Genomic DNA, 26,597 nt, shown 5'->3' with positions numbered 1-26,597 from the left:
GGGTCAGCCTGGGGACTGCCGCCAGGCGAACACCCCTCCTTGGGCGGGACAGGCGCCGGACGACCGGGACCAGACCTGGGTCCCTACTCAGCAGTCCGCTCTCCCCGGCAGTGCACTGGAGCAAAGATCTGGAGATCATTTTCTACTATGCCAAAAAGTTTAAGCAGAAAGAGAACAATTTATGAAAATGGAAGGAAAATGAACAGAAGCAACCAACTGGCACCATTTTGGGGGATTGCATGCAAATGAAGTTATTCTGTGCTTTCCAACACTTTCCAAATTCTTTGAAACCATACTTAAAGCTGGATAGCAACTGTATATGAAGTCATCAGTGATATAAATACAGAAAGCACTGTGTTTGGTAGAATAATGCCAGAGATTGACAGGACCAACAGAAAACAAAAACAAAAACAAACAAACAAACAAAAAACCAAGACAATTAAGTTTCCATAAACAGCTGACTTGTTTTTGAATCAACACTCTTCTTTGTAAATAGCAGTGTAGCAGGAAATAAATGACAATCATGCATTTCTAATACATAAACCAAGCTGGTCTACTGAAGAAACAACATACTTTTCCAGTTCTTTTCTTACAACATGGACAAATAAATTCTTCAATAATCTGTGCACTTTATTTTGGCAATCAAGCAAAGTTCCTTGTCTACAAAATTTAAATAAATTTTACATAACTTTTGGTACTTTACCTACTTAATGTCCTTCTGTCAAATTCTGGTTACAGGTTATCACATTTTGAGGGATACTTGGTTTTCATTTTTTGCAGGCTATTTCCAGGCATTCATTACAACTTCCATATCATAACCAGAAAATTCTGTATTAAAGACCTCATTTTTTTTCTTTTAACTTTCATTTAACTCTTATGTGAGTACTAACACAAGGTAACTCTTTACTACCTATTTTGTATTTTCTTCCCTTATAGATAGTCATGTCAACCTCCCTTTTAAAAATGCATAAATAAATATTTTTATTAAATGTTTTATGAATCTACAATGGATATAGAAAAAAGGAGGCATGGAGAGAATGTTTTCAACATAATTTTATGCATAAAGATATACATGTATAAATGAATATATATGTATATATATATATATATATATATATATATATATATATATATATAGATTGAAAAGTTATTGGTATATAAGCAGAACATAGATCAATAAATAGATAGATAGATGACAGGGAGATATAAATAAGGTCAAATAAACATTTGTATTTTTTATGTCCTTTTCTAAAGTGTCCTGACTTTAATCATATACATGTTAAATGATGCATAGGCAAAAGAGGATCAATAGGACTACATTGACCCTTGACATCGGCCTCCACTAACATAAACGTAAGTGTACATATATGTGAAGACAAGTATATAGACACATAAACATACATATTTGTATCACACAAATACAAACACACAAACACACACACATACACACACATAAATAAATATTGATTTTTGAGTTAGAGAAAAAATAAAACTGATAAAATATTTCCTTTCCCACTACTGAGACTTTCAGGAACCTTTCTATTCTTTTGTGAGTCTATGTATCCTGATGTTAAGTTTTACAGTTTGTTCTCAGTGCAAAAAATTAACACTTATAAAGTTGTCTAGATCATTGTATATTCTAGAATATGCTAATGATCCTGACTTGAAATCTATGGGTTTAATTGTGAACATGTGATAAAGCATATCTGCTGCTCTTCCTTGATCTGCTGAATCAGTTCCCCATTGTACTAATTGCCTCATTGAGCAGATCTTCTTTTTGAAATGTCATTTAGCTTATTAGTATGCAGTACAGACAAAGACCAGATTTGTACCAGCACACAATTTTAAAAGATACATGGATGTGGGTAAGTTATACATCATATTTCAGTTCATTTAATTGTAAGCAAAATGCATGTATAATAATTCAGCAGCACTGTTATAAAATCGATTACATGCAAAAATCTATTAATGTTGACATAATCTAAAAGCAAAGGTCTACCATTTTTGCAGTTTTAGTAGGATTTATGATTAATACATTCTGTCCAAGATAATGTCACTTTTCGAGTTCATTCTCATAAACTACTGAAGTAAGATTTGATAACTCCAATATGGACATCTTTACTTAAGTTTTAAATTTTATTGATTTTTTTTTTTTTGGATATTCCCCTACTTCATGCCTCCTTTTCCTTCCCTATCTCTCCTTTTCCCTTCAATTAGTCTCTAATCACAGTAGACAGTTTTGCTGTTACTTGCATGTCATATACCTATACATGATTTTATGTACCTATATATCAAAGAATCACAAAAGAGAGAAAAGATGTAACATTTGTCTTATGAGATTGTCTTAACTCATTTACTATGATTATCTACAGTTGCTTGTATTCCCATCTGAAAGACATGACTATGTTCTTCTTTCTGGCTGAAAAGGATTTGATTATGTAGTTTTATATGTATGTGTGTGTAGACAGAAGAAATATCACACAGGTTTACAAATATCTCTGAAATATACTGATTTGATGCTTTTTGGGTAAATACTCCGGAGTGGTATAGTTGTGTCATATGATAAACCTACTGTTAGATTTTTGAGAACCCTTCATACTGACTTCCAGAGAGGCTGGACTAGTTCACATCCAGACCAGAAGTGTAAAGCATCCAACTGTGGATTAGTGGAGTCTGGTCACATTTTATTTCACATGAATCTATTTGAAACTGTGGTCAAAATAAGCAGTTAGCAGAGAAACATTATAATCCTGTGCATAGTTTACATTTGCAGTTTATCTTGGGGAACCATGAATTATTTTGTGGATAATAGAATAAACACTTATACTTTACATAAGAAAAGCAATTCCCAGAAATCGTGGTCTTGGGGAAGGAGGGCGAATTTTAGCTGTTCGAATTTCTTTCTGCAGATCTTCTAGTTACTGTTCTTTGATCTTTCCTCAAAGCTTCAGTATCTTCATGAGAGATTTCATAGTCTGAAAGATCACACATGTCCCAGTCTTTCTCAGCCCCATCTCCTCTCTGTGCCTTCTCCTTTCACATTCCTCTTGTGGTGTTTTCTTTGTTCTACTTATGTTTCCTGTTGTGTGTGCTGTTCTACTGTTCTCTGATTTATGAAAATATTGCCTTCAGTACATGTTCTATACTGTTTGTGAGTACATGTTTATTTCTGTACTGGACATTAGCACAGAAGATAATGAAGTACATTTAATACAAAAATTAAAAGGGGAAAGCAGAAAGATGATCATTTATTTCAAAAATTGTGACTAGACACTCATACAGTAGATTATTATTAACATATGTGTGGATTTATGTCAAACAACTGTAATCTGCAATAAATAATACATTTACTATTCAATATATGGCATGTAAATCATAATTTTTTGTTTAAAATGTGAGATAGAGTTCAAATTCATTATTTTTGTATTAGATATTTCACTGAATTTTCTTTATTTGATTTCATGTTAGCCTTTGTCTTAAACGAGATGATCACATGTATAAGTTTATTTTGTATCCTATATTATTCCCTTGATCAAATTTTTCTAAACTTATGACACCAATGCTGCCCATGCCCAGCATTATAGTACATTTTAATATTTAGCACTGCAAGTGTTCAAACTTTGATGCTATTCCTTAATATTTTATAAAGTTTTAATCAACTTTCAGAAGAAAAATGCTTTCATAATTTGTCTATTCTGATAACAAAAATTATCAAACATTCATGTACACAGAGACACACAAACACAACATTAGCTATAGTAAGTAAAACTAAAGCCTAATATCTAATTTTAAAACATTTGCTAAATAAGATATACAGATATGGGTCAGGTATTTCATATACCCTACTTCTAAGGGTAGAGATTTTTGAGAAAGAGGGTGAAATAATTATATGAATCAAGGACATTGTCTACAAGAAAACTGTCTTCTGAACATAGGGGGATATTATCGATATGAACTTACAGGGATTTTGACATAACACATATGATACAGTTACTAGCATGTAGTCTGCTGAACGTAGGGGTTAAGGTATTTGCCAAAGCAAAGAAGATTAAATGTGGGAAATGGTCTTTCGGCAAGGTATGTTTTATCGGTTATTCAGTCAAGGCAAGGAAGAACCTGTTCCTCTTTTTATTTGATTATGAGAGGTCATGTTCTAAGAATTCCCAGATGAGGACATTTTCTCTAAGGCTTGCCACAGTGCACTGCTTGATCCTCCTCAGCTTTTTCCCACATCCTTTATCTTTCCTCCCACAAAATATTAATTTTTAATTTTTAATGGCCCATTTATCAAAGCTAAAAGTTAGGACAATAAGTTTATGTAGTCAGTTTTCCAAGTTCAAGTACTGTCCATTTCTTTTAAAATAAAGTTGACTAAGAATTGCACATTATGGACAAAATAAGTGTGTTCAAAAAGAAATGCTGAATTTATTCTCCTTTGTCTCTGTTTTAACTGAGTTCAGGCAACTAGTTAGCATCTCAGATAAAAGGTCAGCTTTGTTTACAGGTTTGCAGCCTGTGGTCAATGGAGAATCACGCAAGCTACTCTGAATGCTTTGCTCTGGTCAGTCCATGGATCACATCATGTCTCAGTGATGTAGTGAACAAGGATCAGACCAGGCTTCTACCCTGAGGCTATTTTTCCTCTAAGCCTTATTCAGCTTCTGATTTATGCTGTCTAATACTTATGTTTAGACCATCATCTTTGATCATATCAGGATCCATTTCCTGCTGAAACCACAGCCTCTTTCTGATCCTCCTCTCTACCCTTTGACTCCTGATTGTGAGTTGTGTCTACAAACGCTACCCAAGGAATCCACAGTCTGTAATCTCTCATATTCATATCTAGACTAACAGCAATCTTCTGGCAATTACATGGATTCTATTTTCATTCTAATATCCTTAATGCATTGCTGGTGGTAAGGTATTAAATAGTATCTTCCTGTTTCAACTTGATTGCTCTAGGTGCTATTTGAGCTTTAAGCAACCTAAAATAATACTGTATGTTCTTTGTGCTTTTGATTATTTAAAGAACATTAACATTAGTGGTCACATTCTAACTGCCCACAAGTCCTGAAGCCAAAGCAGGATTAAGGATTTGAAATATATTTTCTTAGCAGATCTCCTTTCTTCTGTTCAGTCAAACTGATCCTTGATAAACCAAAGTTCTTTGTATGAGACCAATGTGCTAAAGTAACCATAATCTACCTGAAACCAGTGGTCCCATGATCATATATCAGAGGTCAGATAGGAGTTTTCTTGTGGTTTATGTCTATTGTTCACAGATAATAAGTCACAGGTATATATTACAGTGTTCAGTCCTTTATGTATGCTACATAAAACAAAGATTTTTCACCTATTTGTGACAGAAGCCTTTGTATCTAATTTTTTACATGAACATGCACATATATATATATGTTTCAGTTAATCTTGATGTAGTTAGATATATTTTCCCACAATGCCCTTATCATTAATTAAAGACAATTTATAGTATATTATATGCCTTCACATTATGATATGAGGCAAGTTAGCAGATTGTAGTATTCTGGATTGCCCACATGGGTTAGATGTCTGCTAAAGATTTTGGTTGTTTCTTTTGATGCAGGCTGCTCCTCTTATTTGAGCAGATGTGTTTGCAATTTTCAGAAGACTTTCGGTTGTAATAAAATTGTGGTGATATAAATTATTTAACTAATAGTCTAAACTCCCATCTCTATCTCTACTCTGTCTCTTTGGGGTGGGTAATGTCTGCAGCAAGTTACTATTCAGACATTAGTAACCATGATGCAGACACTTATTAAGTACTGATCGATTTATGGAATAAGAGGCCCTCATGTCTATTATCAGGTTAGCTATTGTAGTGATAAGTAGAAAAGAACTGAAGTAGGTCAGCAATTGTGGTGAGAATAGTGGTTAATATCAGATTGTTAGATGAAAATAAAGGAAGGGAGTATACATGGGAATAGGAATAAGAGAAGGGAAAAAACAGGGTGGATACATAGGGGTTTGAGTTAATGACAAACTAAAAAGAAGAGAGAAAAATGTTTTAAATATCACAAACCAAGTCTGTCTCTAGGCTTAAGGGATATAACTGTAAGAAAAATGGGCATGGGAAAAAAATAAAAGGAAGAAAGAGAGGGGGGAGAGGGAGTTAGGGAGGGGAAGAGAAAGGGGATGGAGGGAGGGAAGGAGGGAAGGAGGGAGGGAGGGAGGGAGGGAGAGAGAGAGAGAGAGAGAGAGAGAGAGAGAGAGAGAGAGAGAGAGTTGGTCTAGTTCACTGACATAATGCACTACATAGATAAGAAACAGCTGTTTGCACCAGGCAGTGGTGGCACATGCCTTCATCCCAGCATGTTGGGAGGCAGAGGCAGGTAGATTTCTGAGTTCAAGGACAGCCTGGTCTACAGAGTGAGTTCCAGGACAGCCAGGGCTACACAGAGAAACCCTGTCTCAGAAAACAAAACAAAAACAAACGAACAAAAAAAATCAATAAGAAACAAAAAAATTAAAATAAACAGCTGTTTGGAGCAGAGCTGTACAGAACTATAAAATAATCAAATGCCTGGCTTGAATGTTGTTTTCTTCTTGACAGCTCTGTTGCATTGTCTTGCTGACCTGGTCTGAGCAATGCTCTGAGCTGGTGGTTACTGTCCCTACTCTAGTCCAGTGGGTCCCCAGGTCCCATTATGTGTGATAAGTATTGCATGTAGTTGATTGTGAGGATGTGGGAAACACTGAAGAAAATGAGCTGTAGAAAGTGGAGGTCAAGAAAAAGGCAGAGCAATGCTATATGATTCATTTAATGTAGCATCCCTCAGGTTATACACTTTATCAGAGGACTTGGGGCTTCTGAGAGCAGTGACAGGACAGCCATGTGAGTATGGAAACAAGAATAAGTACTCCTGTTTATTATTTAATTCTTCATAAACTGATTAGGTTGCTTTTAAAGATTAGAAATTTCTATTAAAGATAACTAGTAGGTTTATACAAATATACATAACAGGTTGTTAGAAAAAGTGTCACCTCATTAGTATGTTAGACTTGACTAACTGTACTCAAAAAGAATAAATATCCATTAGTACTTATTTTTTTATAACACAAAGACAATTATTATTAGCCAAGTAATGGAAATGTACAGAATATCTTTTAATCAAATGTGCAGAATATCTTTAAATCACACACACACAATAGTAGTAACATGATCACCTGCCTTCTATGTACTCTTTCAAATATACATGGCTGATGGAGTCTATTTCATGTTATATTCTACAAATATTGTCTCCTGACTTTTTCTTTCACAATTGATCACCTTGAGATTAACTTAAATCAATGAAGAAAATATAGGATAATCTCTTTTAGCTTTAATCACTTGGCAAGAAACCTAAATGCCATCTGCCTCTTCAATTCCCTATAAACACACAGTTGTGTATATTCAGACTCTGGAAATTAAGAAGTCCATATAATCAACGTTAAGTCCATATCATCTAAATCAACTGACTATTATTTTATGAGTCCCTGTAGCTAAAGCTTAATATTAAACATTATTTTCATGACCCATTAACAAAAATCTAACAATGTAAAAGTAGTTCAAGGTGTCTTAGAAAATAATTTTTTGCATATTAGAGTAATATAAATTTCTTTTTTATTAGATATCTTCTTTATTAACATTTCAAATGCTATCCCAAAAGTTCACTATACCCCCCCACACACCCTGCTCCCCTACCCACCCACTCCCACTTCTTGGCCCTGGAATTCCCCTGTACTTGGGCATATAAAGTTTTCAAGACCAAGGGTCCTCTCTTCCCAATGATGGCCGACTAGGCCATCTTCTGCTACATATGTAGCTAGAGACATGAACTCTGGGGGTACAGGTTAGTTCATATTGTTGTTCCACCTATAGGGTTGCAGACCCCTTCAGATTCTTGGGTACTTTCTCTACCTCTTCCACTGGGGGCCCTGGGTTTCATCTAATAGCAGACTGTGAGAATCCACTTCTGTGTTTGCCAGGCACTGGCATAGCCTCACAAGAGACCGCTATAAATCTTGCTGGCATGTGCAGTAGTGTCTGGGTTTGGTGGCTGATGATGGGATGGATCCCTGGGTGGGGTAGTCTCTGGATAATCCATCCTTTTTTCTTATCTCCAAACTTTGTCTTTGTAACTCCTTTCATGGGTATTTTGTTCCCTATTCTAAGGAGGAATGAAGTATCCTGTTACTTATATTTTTCAGGTATGGCGGTGAAGCTTACCTTGTTATTGTTTGTTGCTGCTGTTGTTCCTGTTGTGACTATCAGAGTATGTAAATATTATACGTTACATGACTATATTTTATTTAAGGGTACACAACAATCCTTTGATGAAATGTAGAGGTAGGAGAAGGGTGTATCAGTTATTCACATAGTTTATATAATGATGCAGTTAAACAAGTCTTATTCTGTTTTATAAAAAGAATTATTTATTTATTTTATGTGTCTGATTACACTATATCTATCTCCAGACATACCAAAAAAGGGCATTTCCAGATAGATCCCTTTACAGTTGGTTGTGAGCCATGTGGTTCCTGTGTATTGAACTCAGAACATCTTGAAGAGCAATCATTATCTCTTTACCACTGAGCCATTTCTTCTGCACAAACAAATTCTATTCTTAATACAGCAGAATCGAGAATGAAATCAAAAAGAGAAGACCTAAGTCAACTTTCAAGTTTAGAAGAATTGATGAGGGTTTAAATTCAACTTTCAATTTAACTTATTGGATCCAAGTCTATGTCTTTTTTATAAACAATAAAATAAATAAATAAATAAATAAATAAATAAATAAATAAATAAATAAATAAATAAATGCAAGCTAGCAAATGATGTGATAAGGGAGAGAACGGATGGAGGAAGAGAAAGAATAAAAGCCTAGGCAAGAACTTGTTTACAATTTACCCATGTGTTTTCATATCCAGATTGAAGAAATTAGACAAATAGTATTATTTTTACTTTTCCTCCCACAAAACCTTTTTGATTTTAAGAATGTTATAAATCAAAATTAAATATGAAATTGAAGGTTACAACTCCAAAGATGTGTGAGAGTCTCAGCAATGGAATCAAGGTATGATGCTTGGATCTGATTGCTCATAAAAATAAATCCTTTGGGCTAGTGATATAGCTCAGTATTATAGCACTTGAGCTGTGTGTGTGTGTGTGCGCACGCGCTAGCGTGTGTGTGTGTGTGTGTGTGTGTGTGTGTGTGTGTTTTCCAGAATTAAATCCCCAGGATCACAAAGTAAGATAATGATAGTGATGCTAATGTTGTTAATGATAATGACTTCAATATTTATAGAACAAAACCAACATCTTCAGTGGTAAAATAGGTAGAGTGTCCTACCAATTTGTGACGATTGAATGACAATTCAGCATTAGCAACCAAAATAACACATAGAAAAGTATACTGATCTTAATTTACTTTATCTAATTATATAATGACTTAATGTCAATAGATTTGTTTTTTTTTTTGTAGAACTAGATTTTGCGCATGAGTGTGTATGTGTGTTTCTCATGAGCCACAGGAAGATGTTCACAGTGGAAAAAATCACATAATATTATTGTTGAAAGATTATTGTCATCAGCTACTGAAGTGGTGGATTGGTATCAGTATACCACAATGTCCATGTCCCAATGATCCTCTAAGAAGCGGAATACTGAATACCAAGCTTTATGGAAGGTTTCCTTAAACTTCCCTTTGACTCTGCTTGTTTCACTTCTTTTTGTGGAAGAACGTCTCACCACCAAAACTAGAGCTAACATAAAGTATAGGCTGCCTTACAAAGGAAAAAAGAAAGTTAGGTAGTCAGTAACCCACATGTGCCTTTGTGACCTGGCAGTCTACGATAATTTAGTCCAATTTTGGAACATAAGTAAAAGAAAGTATGAGCACTACCAGAGTTCAGAGAAAATTTCACAAAGAACTAAGATGTCAGAGGTTTCCAGACAGATATGTGGATACTAGATCACTGGATTGATTAAATGAATCTAGATGTACAAGATGAATTTACATAAGAGATTTCATTTTCATGAAAGTAAATGAAACAATCTCAGAAAAAATAGACATACCTTTACTGTTTTATTATAGAGGTTGTAAATATTTGCAGATGAACAGAGAGTCAAATGTTATGCTTTTCATTGAAATAAAATGCTCAAAGGAGGAAGTCTGTGCATCCTTGTGAGCCTACAAAATTTTCTTTAATATAGACTAGAGTTGATTGCAATGGCAGAAGAAATCAGCCTGTGAGCATGCTCCCAGGAAAGGAGTTGGTGTCTGTAGAGGTTCCGTGGGAATGTACTTTTGACCTGAATGACTTCTGTTTGGTCAAAGCACCATTCTGGATTCTGACCATTCTTAAATTTACTCAAAAATCCAGTGGTAGCTAAGGAAGAAACTTACACCATTCAAATTACACATTACTTTTGATAACTGATAAAAGAAACTTTGGGAAGTATATGTGTTTTAAACCACACATATAAAAGACTCATTATGGCAACTAATGTGAACACAGACTATTTTAGAAAACATTTTTTTCTTAATCAATTACAAAGTAAAATGTATGCCTCTTTTAAAAAGGAGTCATACATTCAAAGCTGCAAGGGAAGTTTGAATTTTACTTACACTTTTTAATGCACCCACTTGTTTTTAAAACCTACTGGGTTTTTAAGACATAAATATAAACGAGCTATAAACCTGGAGAGTGAAAAGAACATGTAGTCACATGCTCAAAATACATTAATTTTGGTTCTTACACACACATGCACACACGTTTACATGCACACACACATACACACACTTACACACACACACACACTTTGAAAAGGATTCAAGTATTCATTGTTCATTTGTAGAGTACAGGCATTGCTTTCAACAGCAATATAGAGAGAATGAGCTAAGGCAGAGAGTCATTCTGTGAACAAGAGATGTCAAGCCATGGCTTTTGTGATTCCTATTATTCAATAACAAGAATTTCTACTTGCCTCTAAATACAAGTTATAAATTAGAAAATTTCTAAGAACAGTATATTTTGTGTACTGTTTTCAAAACAAAAATATAGAAATCCTTAAAACTTGAATACTAATAATTTCTAAATACTAAACATAATTGTTTGTTCACTGTATGTTCCAATTTCACATTGCCTATAGGTCTATATGTAATAGACTTTGTGTGACAAGGGCTACTTCAAAAAATTATATTAATTAATAATTTTCTGGTAGCCTCTCAAACTGGATAGAGCTCTCTATAATAAACTGATCACGGAATCACAAACTGAACCACAAGAGGAAATTGTCAATACACATAATGCCTTCAGGAGAAAAGTGTCCCCGCCAGCCAGGAACATGCTGAAAATGGTAAGTCTAAAGCACAGCGTCACTGTGGAAGTCAGAGACCCTGGTGGCATTCCCTGCAGTGTTACCTAGGCCTGTATACTGTGACTATGCCAACGGTTTGGTCATCATAACAAATCTATGTCATAACAGCAAAAGAAACTGAGTCTAAGAGAATGTAACTAACTCTCTCATGTACATGACAGAATAGCAATTCTGCCTCAGCCTCAAATCAATCTTAGGTGACTTCAGACATCTGACATGTATTTGAGAATCAGGTTGTTCAAATTCATAGCTCAAAAAATTTTTTGACAGGTTTTGAAAAAAAATCTAGTAGTGCATTTCATAAAATTCCATAGAAATTTAGAGATCTGGCCTTGGCAATGCCAAAACTGATAGCTTCTACCACAAGAAAACTTAGGGACTCAAGAGTGATGAAATTCAGATAACAGTGCAGGCCCTGAGCAGTAGTTCTCAACCTATAGGTCTCAGCCCTTTGGGGGTCACAGAGCAGTTATGCATTATGGCTTATAACAGTGACAAAATTACAATTGTGAAGTAGAAACAGAGTAACTTCATGGTTAGTGGTCACCACAATAGGAGGAACTGTACTAGAGCATCACAGCATTAGGAAGGTTGAGAAATACTGCCCTAGTGGGTGATCATAACTGGAAGTACACTCCTGTAAATTATGGAGAGGAAGCAACAACCTTAAAAACCTTAAAAATTAACAGTATTATTTGATAAACTATTTTAAAACCATCAGTTGTGATAAGTATCCATGTTTGTGCTATTGTTAATAAATGTTTTTGAGCTAATCATAGTGATTGATGTCTAGAATCCCAGCATTGAGAATGACCCCCATGCTGAGGCAGAGGATCCCTGGGTTCAAATCCAACCCAGACCACATGGTGAGCTCGAGAAAATTTATTCATATAGTTTATAAACAGAATTTAGTTTATTTAATTTTCCACTACAATGGTTTCCACTGCAAGGAGTCTCAATTATATTATCATTTTTATTCTAAATCCTTAATCCAAGTAGGACATCCCCAGGAACTCTGATCTTTATTATAGTAAAATAATTTCCAATTTCCTTTCTACCAGATGAACAAATAACTATTTCTAGGAAGGCCTCTCTATTGAGAATTCTTATTGTATATAGAAAGCAATTTTGGTCTTTACTTTTTAAAAAAATAGATATTTTCTTTATTTATATTTCAAATGCTATCCCAAAAGTTCCCTATACCTTCCCCCCGCTCCTGCTCCCCTACCCACCCACTCCCACTTCTTGGCCCTTGCATTCCCCTGTGCTGGGTCATTTAAAGTTTGCAAGACCAAGGGACCTCTCTTCCCAATGATGGCCAATTAGGCAATCTTCTGCTCCAAATGCAGCTAGAGACATGAGCTTAGGGGGTACTGGTTAGTTCATATTGTTGTCCCACCTACAGGGTTGCAGCCCCTTCAGTTCCTTGGGTACTTACTCTAGCTCCTCCATTGAGGGCCCTGTGTTCCATCCAAGAGCTGTCTGTGAGCATCCACTTATGTGTTTGCCAGGCACTGGCATAGCCTCACAAGAGGCTGCTATATCATGGTCCTCTATCAAATTTAGGATTGGTAAAAATCCTTTCCCAATCTGTTGGTGGCCTTTTTGTCTTGTTGACAGTGTCTTTTGCCTTACAGAAGCTTTGCAATTTTATGAGGTCCCATTTGTCAATTCTTGATTTTACAGCACAAGCCATTGGTGTTCTGTTGAGAATTTTTTTCCCTGTACCCATATATTCTAGGCTTTCCCCCACTTTCTCACCACCCTCAGAGCTGTGTCTCTAGTTGCATATGTAGCAGNGGATATCCTAGTCGGCCATCAATGGGAAGAGAGGTCCTTGATCTTGTGAAGATCATACGCCCTAGTACAGGGGAATGCCATGGCCAGGAATCAGGAGTGGGTAGGTAGAGGAGCAGGGTGCAGGGAGGGTATAGGGGACTTTGGGGATAGCATTTGAAATGTAAATGCATATGCAACTAGAGACACAGCTCTGAGGGTACTGGTTAGTTCATATTGTTGTTCCTCGTATAGGGTTGCACCCCTTTAGCTCCTTGGGTACATTCTCTAGCTCCTTCATTGGAGACCCTGTTTTCCATCCAATAGATGACTGTGAGCATCCACTTCCACTTCCGTATTTGCCAGGCATTAACATACAAGAGAGAGAGAGCTATGTCAGGGTCCTGTCAGCAAAATCTTGCTGGCATATGCAATAGTGTCTGGGTTTGGTGGTTGTAAGTGGAATGGATCTCTGGGTGGAACAGTCGCTGGATGGTCTTACCTTCCATCTCAGCTCTGAACTTTGTCTAATTCTTTCCATGGGTATTTTGTTCCCCATTCTAAAAAGGAGTGAAGTATCCACACTTTGGTTTTCCTTCTTCTTGACTTTCATGAGTTTTGCAAATTGTATCTTGGATATTCTAAGATATCCTCTTATCAATGAGTGCATATCATGTGTGTTCTTTTATGATTGGGTTACCTCACTCAGGATGATGTTCTCCAGATGCATCCATTCACCTAAGAATTTCATGAATTCATTGTTTTTAATTGCTGAGTAGTACTCCATTGTGTAAATGTACCACATTTTCGGTATCCATTCCTCTGTTGACGGAAATCTGGGTTCTTTGATGTCCCTCAAAAGTAATCTTTCTTATTTGAAAAACTGAAACAAATAACATGTTTTGGATGTTGTCAACTGGAAGAGTAATTCTACAAAATAGTCACTAGATGGCAGCATACACACATACAGTAAATATCTTTTCACTGTCATGCTGAGAAAATTGACCTTTACTCTGAAGAGTGATGACAATAATTTTAATGTTCCCTCCTACATTATTATTAAGTCCAGTGAACATAATGTGCTCTAAACATTTTGTTAAAATGCCAATCTCAAACCACATACATAGAGTAAAATGAGTCCAAAAAGAAATGTAACTGTCTGTAGATCTTTAGAAAATTTATATAAAAGTCTGGGAGCAAAGCAAGTAAATCATGTAATTGTTGACAGTGTAACACATAGGCTGTGAGCAGAGTCTGATGATGCTGGTTGCAGGATTGTCAGGATGTCACTGCTACTCCTATGTAGGTATGTCTGAGTAGTTTATTAAATGATGCTTCAACTGAGTATATACTACACTTATCCCACCCACATGAAGAGTTCAGGCTAATCTCAATTAACTGATTCAAATTCTCTGTTGTGTGACCCATAAAAGCTTTATTACTCTGGTTTGGGGCTGGAGAAATGGCTCTGCAGATAAGAGTACTGGCTGCTCTTCCAGAGAACCCCAGTTCAATTTCCAGCATCCACAGGGCAGCTCACAACAGTCTGTAATTCCTGTTCCAGGTGATCCAACATGTGCTCACAGATACACATGCAGGCAAAACATAAATTAACATTAAAAAATAAAATATTTTTATAAATTCACACACAGGACACTGAGTTACTTCAAGAGTGGAAGAATTATGGTTAGTAACAGCATCTAGGAATATTAACTCCTTTGCTTTAATCACTATTTGAGGCAGGGATATAGAACTCAGCTTTCATTCACAGAAACCGTTTGTGTGCTGAGTGCACTTTCTGTTATTTAAAATATCACAGTTTTATTGTAAGGCCTGCGATTGAACAAAGCTTTTGGCATAACTTCCATATCATCTTTACAGAAGCTGCAACTAAAAGAGGTGAAATGACAAGCCACGGTTTTCTTGTTTGCATCTGTTGTTGTGATAAAACACTGATCCAAGGGAACATAGAGGAGGGGGTTGATTTGGGCTAAAATTCCAGATCACAATACATTGTTGAGGAAAGTCAAGGCAAGTTCTAGCATAGGCCATATATTCTTCATGACTTCTCCCATCTGTTTTCTTATATCACCCAGAACCACATAACTATCACTGATCAAGAATATGTCACCAAAGCATGTTCCCAAGTCACTATGATGTAGCCAATTCCTTAGTGGCAATTCTCCCTTTCCAAGTGATTCTAGTTTGTATCAAATCGATAAACACTAGCCAGCACTGAGATAAAACTATTGATAAGTTACTGGATTAGCTTTGTGATTGTTGTTTGTTTTCCTGAAACTCTTTACATAAATTCTAAGAAACAAGTTATGGTCTGAAGGTAATAACCTAATTTTAAATTTGTAATATCACAGGAAACTGCAATGAATTACACAGTTGTTTTCTCTTAATGTTCCTATTAGAATATTTAAGGAAAATGTCACCATGTCAAATATCAATTTCCACAAGAAAGGACTTAAGGAATTCCACATTTTTTTTTAATAGAAAGAAAGAATCTTAGGTTGAGAAAGCTAATTTCATTGTGTTTCTGGATATTTTCTTGCCTTACAGAGTTGGAGTTCAGCTGCTGCAGAGAATGCTAGAATCTTGGCGAGGTACTGTGACAAGTCAGACAGTGACTCACTTGAGAGGCGACTACCAAGTATGTATGGGTCTGCATGACACAACTTGAGTTAAATAGTTTTCCCAATACTAGAGTGAAATGCCTGGGGTGGGGCTGATCAATTTCAAGGGAGGGGTTTGTTTTTAGTTCATGGCTTCAGAAAGTTCAGCCCATGGATGTTTTAGCTTGAATGATTTGGAACAAAACTGAGGCCACATAAAATAGTGGGTTAAAAAGTGGAGGACACTGTTCATCTCAATTAGAAAACAAGTAGGAGAGAGAGAGACAGTGAGAGACAGAGAGAGACAGAGAGAGACAGAGAGAGAGAGAGAAATAGTAGGTATATAGTATACTTTTGACATGAATGCCTTCAGAGATTCAACTCTGTCAGATAGGCTCCAATTCTCAAAGCACCTACAACCCACTCAGCACCAGCATCTAGAGAACAAGCCATCAGCAGTGAGACCTTGTGACATAGTTTAGGTGCAAATAACTTTTAAACAAACAAAAATGTTAATGACTAAAATCAATCTCAAAAAACAAACAAACAAACAAACAAAAAACAAAAACAAAAACCCTGCCTGCAAACAACTGGACAATGGTACACTAACCGATATAATATACAGGGACCCTCACCTATCCTGGCTGGTAGATTGTAGCATGATATCATGGTTTTTAATCTCTAAAATTTTGATACTTTTATTTTTGTAGTCTAAGTTCTCATCAACAGGAGGAAACTATGATCATTGAAGGATGAAGCACATCAGGATATCTAGGAAGTTTCCATTCAAACATCTCTCAGTTGGCCACAATTTTAGAATAGTAGATGTTCTCAGTTTGGGGGCACTAGGATATGAGGAACTCTAGAACTACCCTAATAAACAATTTTGAGTGCTCAAAGGTAGGCTCAGTTTTGTCACATAAACTAAATGACTAGTACCCAATCTTTAGTGCATCCTACAGAATTACATAACATAGTATGCAATGCTTTCTTCTAAACTAACTTAAAAAAAATACAAATGCAAATTTATACTTATAGATTATTGGAACTCTTAAGCCACTGTGATAAAGAGGGGTATCTTGGTATTCTAGAGAAAGACAAAATTATTCCTCAATACTATATCCTTCATAAAGCATGTAGGACAAATGGATCCACCATCTTTTGAGCATATATATCCTCTTTGTAACAGATTTTCCCTTCAGATCTGGTTAACTTTCAGCTTTCATGTGTTCAGACAGACTTTCACCATCATCCTTGACCTGAAAAAAGAGAGTTTGATATCTGCAGTAATGATTTTAAAACTTTCTCATCATCTGTCAGTGTCATTTCTTACCAGACATGTGCAAAACATGATCATTCAGTAAAACAGATAAACATCTGAGTTTATTTCCTGTTTTAAAACAATGCCTGGGTGATCATGAAAACATTTGGGAAATAAAATGAGAACATCCTCTGTGCTCTAGCATAAAAAAAATTACACAGACTTTTTCCTCATGTCAGATACATTTTGTGGAGAAAATATGCTTATGGAACATTACCCCTCTTCCTGGTCAAAAGTTATTGAAATCTGGTTTAATGAGTCCAAATACTTCAAATATGGAGAATGGCCATCCACAGATGATGACATCAAAACTGATCACTACACTCAGGTAATCTGTATTCTTCTAGATATACACATGACTGGATATATGTGTCGGTAAAAGATAAGTACTCTTTCTCTTCTCAGGCCTAAGGAAAATGACCCATGAAATCCCAAACATCTAGTTCCTTGATTATGGTCAGAATAATGATAATACTGCTTGACTGACAGTTCAAATGGGAAAATTCCACCTGAGCCCACTTTCTTTTCTAAGTACAAGGAGTCAATAACTGCTCAGCTAAAGACAGTGTCAGTCTTGAACATATTTACATATGGGTAATAGTAAAGGATCTCCATAGGCTCAATATACAACATATATGTGTCTAGATCTATATGTAATAATAATGATTAAAGAAGGAACAAGGAGCTCTTGGAAGGAGTTTGAAGTGGAAGATGCAAATTGATATAGATATGAGGCTCATGTGAGGTTCTCAGTTAACAGATTTATTTTGTTTTTATTTTTTTCAAAAACAATTTTTATTAGATATTTTCTTCATTTGTATTTCAAATGCTATCCCGAAATTCCCCTATATGCTACCCTGGCCCTGCTCCCCAACCCACACACTCCTGCTTCCTGGCCCTGGCACTCCCCTGTACTGGGGCATATAATCTTCCCAAGATCAAGGACCTCTTCTCACAATGGTGGCCGACTAGGTCATCTTCTCTTACATATGCAGCTAGAAACACGATTATTAAACAGATTTTTTTGTTTGTAGTTTTATGATTAAGGGAAGCAAAAGGCAATTAGTAAATTTATGGGTAATATACTTGCTAGAGTCTTATAAAGGATCTGGAGATCTGTACACTGATCCTTATGAAGAAAGACAAATATTTTGTCTAATAAGGCATTTTCCCAGCCCACTTAGCTTCATTGGCATGTTTTAGTTGTATAAAGTAAGTTTTATTATGAGATTTCTATATGCAATGTATGTGCTGATTATAATCACACCTTTTATTTACTATTTACTTTCCCTGATCCATTTCCACATCCATCACCTCATTGTCCCTCTATTACAATGACACATGGAATTCATATGTGAGAGAAAACCTGATCCTTGACTTAAGAAGACTATCTATATTCTCTCAATAAAAAGATCCATAGCTCCACACATTTTTCCTGTAAATGACATATTTTATTGTTCTTCATGTTTGATAACCTTTCGTTTGTATTTTTCTAATGCATTCATATGGTAATAGATACCCAGGCCGGCCTGTCTGTTGTTAATGGTACCCTTGTATAGACAAGAGTGCATGTCAGTATTGTATGTTGATCAGGATTTCCTCATATAAACATCCAGAAAATATCAAACTTACAGAAGTTCTCCTTCTAGTAATTTAAATAACTCCATACAGATTTCCACAAGGGATTCCCAGTTTATGTTTCCACCAGCACTGTGCAGGAGTCCTTCTCTTCCCAAAGCATCACTAATATTTATACTTTTATTTTTCTGGAGGGCAATCATTCTAAGAGTGGTGACACAGAATCTTATAGAAATGATGATTAAATTTTTCTAACAGCTGAATATGTTGATCATTTTTCATGTATTAATTGGACATTCATATTTCTTCTAAGTACAACCAACCGATAGTTAAAATGTTCATATCTGGACACTGTCAAGAAATGGTATCACTTTCAAAACACATGATATCTACTTTAATTTCTTTCATTTAATATTCTATAAATCTCACCATGAAATATTTAAGGCTCCTTACTAAAGATTCTAAGTAGCTTATTGTCATTGTGCTTTTTAAACAGAACAATTTTCTTAAATTAATTTTCTTATTATACATTTCATTTTAGTGTTATAGAAAGCTTGAGAGTGATTAATGGCAACAGATAAGGTTTTCACAAGAGAGACAAAGTGATGATATTACCCAGTATAATATTTACATTTATATTAAATGCAGGATGTAATCAGTGGAAGAAAATAGACAAGTGTTGACATAATTTGATTAAAAATTTGAATTATCATTTGCCTGCCATACAAAGTCCAAGTTAATTTTAAAGAAAAAATATCCCTAGAATCTCTAATGTAACAAAATGTATGCTAGAAGAAAAAGTACTTAAATATTTAAAATATAAACCATTTAAAAAGTATCTAAATATTTAAAATATAAAACATTAAAATATAGTTATTGTTCATAAAACAGAAGGCTCAGAAGTGTTCATTGGTGATTCTCATAACTTACACAAAGTAAATTTTAGTTAAACTTGACTATATAAGATCCCAAAGATATACCTCAAATAATCAGTTATAAATATACACACCAAATTATTAAATGAATGTCAGCAAATTATCTTTTCTTTCAGGATCAATACCACTGGACATAAACAGCATGTGCAAAGAATCCATGATGCCTTAAAACTTAGCAAGTTAATCCAGTGATTTATGATGTCAATGGATTAGAAAAGAACCTAAGAAAGAAAGACAGTGAAAACTATGATAATGCCACCCAGTCCTATAACCCATTCATACAAAGTCAAATTGATCCCTTTCTTCTATCATAATGGCTTTCGTTCTCTCAGTCTTGTGCAGCAATTTATCCCTTGGACTTTTTATGTATCAAAAGAATTCAATGCCATATCAAATAAATTTATAAGAATAACTGCTCCCATTTGCCAAAGGTGCTAGAAATTGTATAGAATAATGTAAATTAATAACAAGAGAGGCTGTGAATTTGAAAAAAGTAGCAAAATTATATAACAGGGTTTGGAGAAGGAAAATGAAAGCAGAAAATGCAAATATGGTAAAATTATCATAATCTTAAAAGCCAAAGAAGTATTTTCAAAAATCAAAGAAATTAGTCTTTATTTGCTTAAATTTTAAGAGAAAATTCCGTCATTATCTGTACAATAATAAGAATGCATTAATATTCATTTTTTTTTAGATTATTTGTACTTATTCTTGGATATGGACTGAATGAAAAAAATGTAAGAAATGCACTCACTACTTTTAAAACTAATCAATATATAGTGTGAATATGACAAAATAGATATTCTAATGTATTTTTATTGCAATTTTTCAATGTATATGTTCTATATTAGTCAGAGGTTAACAAAGTTTCATAAGGCAAAGACACATTTAGGAGAAAGAATGAGAAGAGAAACTTGCAATCATTGAGTTTTTGCCTCATCCAAAGTTTACATATTGGCTGGAGCCACAGATTTGGAGAAAGCATATTCTTATTCCTCATAGATAATTAAATGCTGTCTGGTATGGAGAGAGACTGACACCTGGGAAAATTGTGAAGAGAAAGTAATACTTTTCAAAATCAGTCAGAGAAAACTACTGTGATCGAAAGAAAAAGGAAGAGGAGGAGGAGGAGGAGGAGTAGAAGGAGAATAATAGGAAAAGGGAGAAGAGTACAGAAGGAAGAGAAGAAGGAAGAGGAGGAGGAGGGGGAGGAGGAGAAGGAGAAGAAGAAGGAGAAGAAAGAGAGGAAGGAGAAGACACAGAATAGAAGAAAAAGGCAAAAGAAGAAACCTGATTAAAGCTTTCAGTGTTGTCTGAGGGAAATACTAGCCAGGTTCCTACCCAGGTCAGAGAAGAAAATGGGCTCCACTGCATCAGCCTAATTTCCTTCTCCAGCTTTTTAAATGGTGTAATATTTAACCCTCACCATATAAATGCATGTACTGGGCAGCATTATTATAGCCATCTTACAGATGAGAAAATGAAGCCCTAATAAATAAACTTCTAGATCCAAACCAAACTGAACCAAACCAAACCCAAAACCAAAACAAAAACAAAAACAAAAAAACAACCAACCAACAAAAACAAAACAAAACATAACAAAACAAAAACAAAAACCAAAATAAAAAAAAAAAACTCAACCAAAGTGAACAAACAAAATTATTCCCCAGCTTAGACGTACAGAGGTGGAATTTAAGCTTGGTTCATTTACATTAAAATCCATTTGAGTATTATACCCTATACTTGACCAGTAATTAAACACTGTTCTTAGGTTTGAGTCTTACAGAAATAACCTTTATCGTATTAGCATATTCACTGCATAGGTTTGACATGGAGAGAATGAGCTGAGTAGATGATATGAATCCTGGTTTTCAGTGGATATTAATATTAACAGAATTCTTGTTCCACTAAGATGTCCTGAACACATGAGTTTTTCATATATCTGTCTTCTCGATAAGACAAGTAGAATGCAAACTTAAGACATGATTTCCTATTTAAGATTAACTTTGTGTGTGTGTGTGTGTGTGTGTGTGTGTGTGCGCGCGCGTGCACACACACATGCGCACATGTGTCTGTGTATAAGTGTTATACATACAGGTAATAAGAAGGCCTTGGATACCCGGTATTGGATTTAGAGATGGTTACTGGCAGACCAGGTGGATGGTGGAGTCATCTTCATGTCCACTAAAGAAGAATCAAGCTCTTATAACCACTGAGCCATCACTCCATGCCCTGCATGCCTACATATAATAACAATAATGGTGCTGAGGTTGTTGTCATTAGGTAACATGAAAATCTGTCATCAAGTCATCTCTTATCTTTGCAGATGGTCTGGGCCTCTACCTACCTCGTTGGCTGTGATGTTGCAGCTTGTCGCAGGCAAAAGGCAGCTACATATCTTTATGTGTGTCACTATTGTCATGAGTATGTAATACCAGTTTATTATTCTTTCTAAATATCTTATCTTCATAAAATAAACTTGACTAATGTTTCAAATATTATAAATTAATGTTCTAGGTTTTTCCCAGTTAGTTTGTTAACAAAATGTCACAAATATACCCCAAATGTTTGATTTTTCATCATTCTTTTACTAAGTAAGTTATCAGAGATATACACATTTGGACAATTTATTGGTGATTCTAGTCATTCACTGGAAAGTGTTATCATACAGGGAAGTGAATTTGAACTGCATTAGGCTAAGAAAGGTTACTCAGGCAAATGCTACTCCCTGTGCTAGGCTTTGGGATCCCTATGTTGACTTGTACATTTCCTTTAGAAATACAATTTATGTTACTCTGAGTGACATAAAGAATGTTTTATTTTAATGGGGAAACAATTTTAAAGGCAATACATATACATATATGTATACATATATTACATGCATACATACATATGATGCATACATACAATGCAAATATAAAAACCTTTTAAAATAAATTAAATATACATATATTCTAAATGCTACCATCACAGGTACTAGTCACAAAATTAGGAACAGATAATTTAATTGCTTCAGGGAAATCAGATGTACTTCCTTGCACTAGTGAATATATTTATGTAACTTTAAAAGTGGCACTAAGAACTGCATATTATCTAAATAACATTTAGATATTGATAGTCAAGAATTTTTGCATTTCCTGAAATTTCAAATATTTCATATCTATGGCTTTCTTCTACACAATTTCCCACACCCAATACTTTCTTTAGTCTTTTTTCATGTTTATGTGCTTTTGTTATTTATATAGTGTAAAATGAGATAAAAAGATGCTAATGAATTGTGTAATTTTCCCACTAAACTTTATATTTTCCACCACATTTTCCAAGTTCTTGATTAAAGCAGTACTTGCCAGATTTGGCTGTACCAACATCCAGAGTCCGGTTAGCACATGATTGCTCAACGATAGGCTAGAAATGAGTCCAAGTGTACATACACAGAACTGCTAGGGGATGAGTGCAAAGGCAGCACTGTTAGCCATGAATCTAGAGCACAAAACCCTTGTAAATATTAGCTCTGTTTGCAAATACACTTAAACAATCCATCTTTTGAATTGGCTGCTGGTAGTAGACCTTAGTTAGTATTTTCCCGTGACAGTTTTCATTATACCTCGACTTCCTTTCTTTTTTTTAAAGGGGAAATAATCAAGATACACTAAATATGCCTTATAAGGAGGGCTCACCATGTGATGATTGTCCAAATAACTGTGAAGATGGACTGTGCAGTGAGTTGTCTTTCTTGTTTAATTTAGGTTGCCTGAAGTTGGCATACTAGTATGAGGAACACACATCCTTTAAGTGAAGCATTGACCCGCAATCTATATTTTCATGACTTTCATCTTAATATATACATTATTTCTGTTTCCCTTCTCCTAACACCCAGAGTAATCCAACCTCTTTGACTTTATCACTGGAGGGCAGAATTAGAATACCTATATATGAAAACTTACCTTCTTATCCAAAAATTTAAAATTATGAATTAGAGGCATTCTAGGTAAAGCATTAATATGCTTTCCCCGACACTTCCTGAGATACATTATTGCTGAAAACAGACTCTCTTCCTTTAAGGTTACCAGTCTCTGTGAAATGCTTACTGTTCTCTAACACTCAACTTGTCTGTAATAGATCAGTGTGGAATTTATTTTATTATCACTTTTATTTTTTTAAAGTCATTTCCCCCTTCCACAGTTCCTCATTCCATTCCTCCTCCCCCCATCACCAACAGGATGTCCCTCCCTGTGGCAGGCCTCCCCACTCCCTGGGTCTCAGGTCTGTGGAGGTTTAGGTGCATCTTCTCCCACTGAGGGAAAACTATGAAGTCCTCTGATGTATATGTGTTGGGGGCCTTGGACCAGTTCATGTATGGTGCCTGGATGGCTCAGTCTGAGAGATCTCAAGGATCCAGATTAGTTGAGACTGCTGGTCTTGCTATGGGTTCACCCTCTTCCTCAGCTACATCCAGCCTTCCCGTAATTCAACCACAGGGTTCCCTGACATCAGTCCAATGTCTGTTCTAAGTATCTGCCTCTGTCTCATTCAGCTGCTTACTGGGCTTCTCAGAGGACAGCCATGCTTTGCACATCACAGCATCAGTAAGTGTCACGTCTTGAAACCTTCCCAAAAAACGGATCCTGATTTGAAATTGTCACTGGACCTTGTTTCTCTGTCTCTTCTTTGTTTTTGTCCCTGCAGTTCTTTTAGACAGGAACAGTTCTGATTTAGAAATTATAACTGAGGGTTAGTAACCTTGTCCCTCCACTTGGTGCCCTGTCTTTCTGCTGGAGGTGGACTCTACAAGTTCTCTTTTCCCATTGTAGGGCATTTCACCTAAGATCCTTTCCTTTGACTCCTGACAGTCTCTAACCTCCCAGGTCTCTGGTACTTTCTAGATGCCCCCCAACACCTTCTACACCCCATGGTTGCATATTTCTATTCATTCTGCTGGTCCTCAGGGCTTCTCTTCTGTTTCCTCCACCTCATACCTTATCACATTCCCTTTTCCTCTTTCCCTCCCCTTTTCCACCCAGGTCCCTCTCTCCCTTTGCCTTCCATGGAGAGTTTCATCTCCCTCTCAAGTGGGATTGAAACATTCTCATTTGGTCCCTTCAGCTTGTTAACCTTCTTGAATTCTGTGAATTGAATTCTGTACTTTTTTTTTCTGACAAATATCCACTTATTAGTGAGTATATACCATGCATGTTTTTAGGTCTGAGTTTCCTCACTCAGGATGATATTTTCTAGTTCTATCCTTTTGACTGCAAACCTCATGATGTTCTTGTTCTTAATAACTGAATAGTATTCCATTCTGTAAATGAACCACATTTTTTGTATCAATTCTTTGTGCATTATCTAGATTGTTTCCATCATCTGGCTATTATAAATAAGGCCACAATGAACATAGTGAAGCACATCTCTTTGTGCTAAGGTGGGGCATATTTTGGGTATATGCCCAGTAGTAGTATAGCTGGATCTTCAGGTAGAGATATTTCCAATTTTCTGAGGAACCGCCAGATTGATTTCCAGAGTGGTTGTACCATTCACAATCAGTGTGGAATTTTTGTAAGCTGACCATTATTCTTCTTCATTAGCTCAGGATCTATCCAATACTGGATTTATCTGAGCTCTCTTATATTGCCGTACAGATATACCATTCCTTAGCATATGCCTAAGGAACTTGGCATCCTTCTCCACATATTGTTATGTAATAGTTGTCATTGGCACTCCACTCACAATAACTAGGAAATGAAAATACGAATCTCTTCAACAGATTAATGGATAGTGAAAATATGGTATGTGTATACACTGTGGAATTCTGTTCATCCAGAAAAAAATCTTGAAATAAAATATTTTTCAAAGAAATTGGTGAAACTGGAAAATACTATATTGATCGAGGTAACCCAGGCCCAGAAATTCAATGCCACGTGTTCTCTCCTATTTGTGAATCTTAGCTCCAAAGTTTTGGATGCACGTACATGGGGTAACATACAGAAATAAGGAAAGTAAAGGGATCACGGTATGGGGCTGAGAGGTCTTGAAAAGGGAATAGTGGGGCACAGGCATGATGAAGGTGAAAATGGGAAATATAGGAAGGAGACTATAACTGGGGATAAAGGAAGAAGGGCAATATATAGGTAGAGAGAGGACTGAGGAATATATAACAGAAAGGAATTTTAAAAATATGTTGAAATATTTTAAGTTTAGTTCAAAATACATACACAGTTTAAATCTAATTATATGACTTGGGGTAATAATGCTTCCCCCAATGCTCCTCTCCAAATCAGACTATCTAACAAAATCTTGAGAGCCAGGAATGTGAAACCTTCCTTCCAATTGTTGTTCAGGAGTGTCTAAGAGATTCAAACACAATAAAGTCTATTTCCAATGCCTTGCTTGCCAGTCTGAACTTTAAGGGAAGACCCTGTTGCTGAAGATAGTACAGACTTTGGACAAAAAAATCAAAGAAATTAAGCTTGGATTGTGAATGTCACAATGTGACAAGGCTCCAACTCTATAGACAAAAACTTATAGGCAATTAGTGACTGTTTAAAAAGGAGTATAGTACTGCAACTTGGAGACCTCTCCTTTTCTATAGAGAAACAGGGGGAAAAGTAGAAGGGAGATTGCAGGGAAAGGAAGTTGTGGAGGGAGGGAAGAAAAATGGGAGAAGAGGAGTGTAGAAAGTAGAAACATTGGTTGGGATGTAAAGTAAATTAATAAATTAATTAAAAATAGCCAAAGCAATCTTGAGAAAATGTGAGGGACAAGGCCTTTCAATACCAAGCTTTAATATATACTACAAAGCTATATTAATCAAAACCGGACAGTATTAATAGAAAAAATATGTCTCTAGAGCAATGGGGCAGAAAAAAAGTAAACTTGTGCAGCTATAAAGAGAAAGTAATACAAAATTTATAAAGGAAAAAGAAAAGGAAATAAGAGGAAAGGGAAGGAAAGAACAAAGGAGAGAGAGAAGA

General features: G+C 35.6%; 1 protein-coding gene across 1 annotated transcript in view; it reads left to right on the top strand.

Moving 5' to 3' along the window:
- The first annotated feature begins 1,812 nt into the window (after positions 1-1,812).
- Crisp1 (cysteine rich secretory protein 1) overlaps positions 1,813-26,597 on the top strand; it is a 29,021-nt gene continuing 4,236 nt past the window's right edge. The window contains exons 1-7 of the mRNA XM_021199188.1: positions 1,813-1,865; positions 8,227-8,291; positions 11,243-11,377; positions 15,743-15,833; positions 17,296-17,444; positions 21,956-22,053; positions 23,260-23,348. Coding sequence (XP_021054847.1) covers positions 1,856-1,865; positions 8,227-8,291; positions 11,243-11,377; positions 15,743-15,833; positions 17,296-17,444; positions 21,956-22,053; positions 23,260-23,348 — 637 coding nt within the window. The 5' untranslated portion in view covers positions 1,813-1,855. The remainder of the gene's footprint in view (positions 1,866-8,226; positions 8,292-11,242; positions 11,378-15,742; positions 15,834-17,295; positions 17,445-21,955; positions 22,054-23,259; positions 23,349-26,597) is intronic.

The sequence above is a fragment of the Mus pahari genome, chromosome 5 (genome assembly GCF_900095145.1).
Source record: "Mus pahari chromosome 5, PAHARI_EIJ_v1.1, whole genome shotgun sequence".
Taxonomy (NCBI): Eukaryota; Metazoa; Chordata; class Mammalia; order Rodentia; family Muridae; genus Mus; species Mus pahari.
This window is presented reverse-complemented; position numbering and strand designations above follow the sequence as displayed.